Source organism: Acyrthosiphon pisum, chromosome X (genome assembly GCF_005508785.2).
Source record: "Acyrthosiphon pisum isolate AL4f chromosome X, pea_aphid_22Mar2018_4r6ur, whole genome shotgun sequence".
NCBI classification, from domain to species: Eukaryota; Metazoa; Arthropoda; class Insecta; order Hemiptera; family Aphididae; genus Acyrthosiphon; species Acyrthosiphon pisum.
In genome coordinates, this window is record NC_042493.1 from 62,735,028 (window position 1) to 62,739,956 (window position 4,929).

At 28.4% G+C, this 4,929-nt stretch overlaps 1 protein-coding gene across 1 annotated transcript; it reads left to right on the forward strand.

Annotated features, from left to right (window-relative positions):
- The first annotated feature begins 492 nt into the window (after nt 1-492).
- LOC100573097 lies at nt 493-2,984 on the forward strand. Its single transcript, XM_003243063.4, has 3 exons — nt 493-798; nt 946-1,200; nt 2,123-2,984. The coding sequence occupies exons 1-3, from the start codon at nt 736-738 to the stop codon at nt 2,621-2,623; spliced, it is 819 nt and encodes a 272-aa protein (XP_003243111.1). The 5' UTR covers nt 493-735; the 3' UTR covers nt 2,624-2,984.
- The last annotated feature ends 1,945 nt before the right edge of the window (nt 2,985-4,929 follow it).

A 4,929-nucleotide genomic window follows, 5' to 3' on the forward strand; every position in this document is an offset into this window, starting at 1 on the left:
CATGTACGCACAAACTCGCCCCTTTGGTATTCGGACCAAGTCCGCAGCCCTCAACAAAAGAAGACATACCAGCAATTTATTATCGATATAATCCACTAGCAACTCACCCCCCCCCCACCGTAAGGTACATTTATCTAAGTAAATTGTCGTACACTCGTACAGTGATCGTTGAGTTTTATTATATTATTATTGTTATAATGCTACATGTACACGCTACACATCAACATGTATAAGGGACCCTTGTATTGGTAGTTCATTATTTACTGTGTTAGTGTGTTATTACTTATTTATATTATTATTATTATTATACACACAAATACACAAAATAATACAAATGCATTTTGTCGATAGCCCGTTTGTTCGGCGGTCGATTAGATTAAACATTGACTCTAAGGAGTGAGGACTGAAATGATAACCCCCAGCGCACCCTGCCTGAACTCTGATGTTAAGCTTCCAGTTCTCTGTGTAATCAGCTTACAGCTGCTGCTGCTGTAGTATTTCACTATCGAGCGGTCCCGCGCTCCGTTCGGTACTTCGGTGCGTGTCCTCCACTCGGTCCCATTTTCAATAACATTTAACTATCGGTTTCTCAGTTACTCATCGTTCATCCGTCCGTCTCAAACCCTCCGTTGATACTCTCACGATACATACCTAATATATTTACTATTTTTCTTCGTGTCGTATTCGTATATATTATATTTTATTATATATTATTAGAAACCTAGATACACAAAAATGGGCTGTGTATCCAGCAAGAGGAAAACTGGTTCGACTGAAACTACTTCGACTATTTTCAAAGTGAGTACTTACCTACTTACTGACAATATTTGTGTAGTTTAAAATACATAATACATTATTTTTTTTTAAAATTTTTTTGTACTTATAAATAATCAAATCAAATATTTTTATGAAAATGAATGACTGTTGTATGAAAACAACTTACAGGTTACAAACATAGATTACAGTGGTAATGAAATAAATCATGGTCAGATTGAAATCACTGATAGCGATTTGATAATGCATTATGCAAATGAAAAATCAACCATTTCATGTCCACTGAGCACAATCCGGCGCTACGGATATGAGGATTTTATGTTCTGCTTCGAGGCTGGCCGTTTGTCTCCTTACGGACAAGGAATATTTGCATTCAGAAGCAAAGATGCTGACAAGATATTCAATACTATCAAAGCACATTTACAGGTATCACCGATTGTTATTAGTATTTTTTTAGTATGAAACAACTGTTTTTATTTAAAAAAAAATCTATATAATATTCACTTGTATTCGTTTAACACTTGCTGTAGCTCTGTGCGTTTTAAAACTGTGAAATAAGAGTATAACAGTATCAATAGATGTATTCGTAATTTATGTTTAGGGTATTCGTTCAGCACATAGGCGTTATATCAGGGGGAGCATTGCATACTTATCCCCATCTCTCAAAAAAAAAAAAAAATGTTACGTGCGTAACCGCTCATATACCTTCGTATATTATACTTGTATAGGCCATAGGGCATAGGGTATACGTCGACGTATACACTAAGTCAGTAAACTGGTGCTAGAGTATACGTCGTACCCCCATACACCATGTTTACAACAGCGGTTCCAATTTGGGAGGGGGCGGGTTCCTTACCACCCCTGTCTTTTTTTGTGCCCTGGCTATAAATTTACAATTGCACCGATGAATAATGGATGGCCTAACCTAAAAAAAATATTAAATATTGTATTACACAATATTTAATTGTAATATTTAATAATTTTTTTTTTAAATTTTTATGCATAGGCCATCTATTGCCTATCGGTATTATTATTTTTTGTATTATTATAATATGTTAATAAATAATAAATATATTTATTGTATTTAAAATAAATTGCATTGGTTAAATGTAGGAAGCAAATAAATAACTTATGTCCATACCAAAACCCCCAAAAAATTGTTAATTAATAATTTAAATTCATATTGTGAAATATAAATTATGTTCGTCCTCTATATACTCAAAAACTACTTGATATAATAAGAATCTAACACCAATTATTTTATTCTTTTCCTAGTTAAAATTAATAAATAGGTAAATAATATCACGTCTACCGGCAACTTTTAATTAAGGAAATATTTTTATTTTAGATTTCTAATGACACAAATGTGGCTGAAGATATGTCTTCTGAAGTGCATTTTTATTCTGGTCTTTCTCGGCCAAAAGCATATCAACACGAAGAAGTCTATGATGAAGTCAGATTTAGTGGACTAAGAAACCGCAAACAATCAAACGTTGAATCTCCATACCTTGAGTTAAGCCCTGACAGATCTTACTGCGCTATTTATGAGAATATCCTGAATGCCAATCAAAATAATGATGTGTTAGAGGCCAATGGTGATAATGGTAATTCTTATGCGTCTCCTAAAGAAGTAGTTACTTATACGGAAGTTGAAATTGCTGTTTGTAAGCCTAAAAACGATAAGAATAAGAAAGAGTTGCCACCAGTTCCTCCTAAAAAGGAAATTTCGGAGTATACAGTTATAGATTTTGTACGAACAAGTCATTTACATAATAAAAATTTGTTCAAGTGTACTTCTAACACAGGTACCAGAAGAACTAGACATGATTATGGAGTGAGTACTCCTTAATATTATCAGAAATTATTACATTTGATTGCCTATATAAAGTGTTTGATATCTTAATCAAACGCTGACATCAACATATTAAAGGTTTCTTTTTAATCATCGAAAATATTTTTTTCTAATTAAATATTATTTATTTAAATCAAATTTTTTTTTCATCAAGTTTTATATTTTCACTCAACATATTTTTGATATCCAATTTTAAATGGAATATGCTTTCAAACAAAAATAAATTTGTGTTATAAAAACCAAAATTTGAGCAAAACTTTCCCAAACTATATTTGCAGTTTGTGATTATTTTATCATAACATTCAATTTTATATCATATTTCAAAATTTTTCCGAATAATATTAACTTTAAAGTTAATGTATATAATAATCACCGTGCATTCCAAAATCTTTTTATGTATTTTTACATCATTATTTTATAAGCATAAATAATTTACTAAAAATGTATTGAACCACAAAGTATAAAAATATGTTTGTGATAAATAAGATTTATTTTTTTCATTTTAACTATATTTTGGTATGACAATATGTTGAATTATATTATTTAAAATAGATATATTGTTGCATTTAATTGTTTAATATATGTTTAAGTCTAATTAAATAAGGTAATTAATACTTTTGAAGTACAGTTTTAGTAACGTACTATCAAATACTCATTACTCGTTAGAAATAAATATGAAATGTAAATTAAGAAAAAGAAAATGAATTACAAATAATAATAACATTTATTTTTTCAGTAAGTTTATTCCTACAGATAAAAAACTACATAATGATATAATTCCCGATATAATTTTTTTTTGTTATAACTTATAAATCTCATTGTACTTGATTTTAAGATTGTACATAAAGTTTTATATCTAATAATAATAAGTTAATTCATTTTGAATTCTTTACTTAAATATGAAACTTTACTGTATGTAAAAGTAAAATTGTGTGCAAAAGTTATGTTGCTAGCAATAGCATTATATATAAATACATTCTTTATATCTAACTATAACTAGTTAATATTTATTATTTATTAATAATTACTACTTGAGTATTTAGAATATTAATTATAAAAAATATTTATGAAAGACTATGTATTGATTGACAATAGTATGTAAGAAATAATTTGTCAAATATGTATGTCTAATATATATTTTGTAGATCATGCTTATTCAAAGTTATGTAATATTTTAATATGATTTTTAATTTCTTCAATATTGATTATAATTTATAATAGTTCATATTCATGAAATGTATCAGATTTATTTTTCAAATAATTATAAAATTAATGTTTAGTCTTGGTATATGTTACTATTATTTATAAACAACATTCTTACTATTAAATATTCATAGGTTATGATATATTTTTCTATAGTACTTCATAATTATTTATACTAATAAAATATTAAAGCTTAGTGTCATTTAAAAAGCTCATTTTTGTTGGGTTGGCAAATATACCTAATTTATTAACCCGATTGCTACAGTTCCACAGTTTAGAAAACACTTTTTTAAATATAATGCTGTGATGAGTTCACAAACAAAGTAGCTGTAATCCCGGCTCAATATGCGCACTGTGTACAAATCATGTAAGCCAACATAACTTATAGGTACCATTATTAACCGTAACATTGTTATATCTGTTTTATTTAGATAGGTACTATTGTTTAAAAGTAAATTTTTTTATTGCTCAGAAGCTTCTGTTTAAGTGAGAACCATCATTGATTACAGCAATAATATAAATTGGCCTGGCAAAAGAGCCAAATGTGGCACATTCACCACCACTTTAGGCATCTAGTACCTGCAATGGCATATAATTATCATTCTGGACCCCCAGAAAATCTTAGTCCTACTGACGAAGTTGTGTAGCAGTGTTTATGTTATGGATATGATATAATTTACAACACAAAAACACAGTAAGTAACACATTGTTAATAAATAACAATAAGATTAAGAACAACTAAATTAGTAATATTACATTTTTTAAAAAGGCAACTTACCTTTTTTATATCAACTAATTCATTGATGAGTTTGATAATAATAAATACTATTTTGAGTGTCCAATACGAATGAGAGGATGCATAGCCAATTACTTTGAACTTTGAATTATTTGAAATATGAATTTTACAAATTTTCGTTTGAAAGTTTGAATCTAAACAATAGGCACTAGCATAATATATAACTATAATGCACTATGGGAAATAAAATGTTTAAGTAAAATATTAGATGATTTTTATCGTATTCTAGGAAAATTGGTTTTTGGGTAAATTGTTTGAATTAATAAATTAAAGTCAAGCAAAAATGTATCAGCATCATCACAAA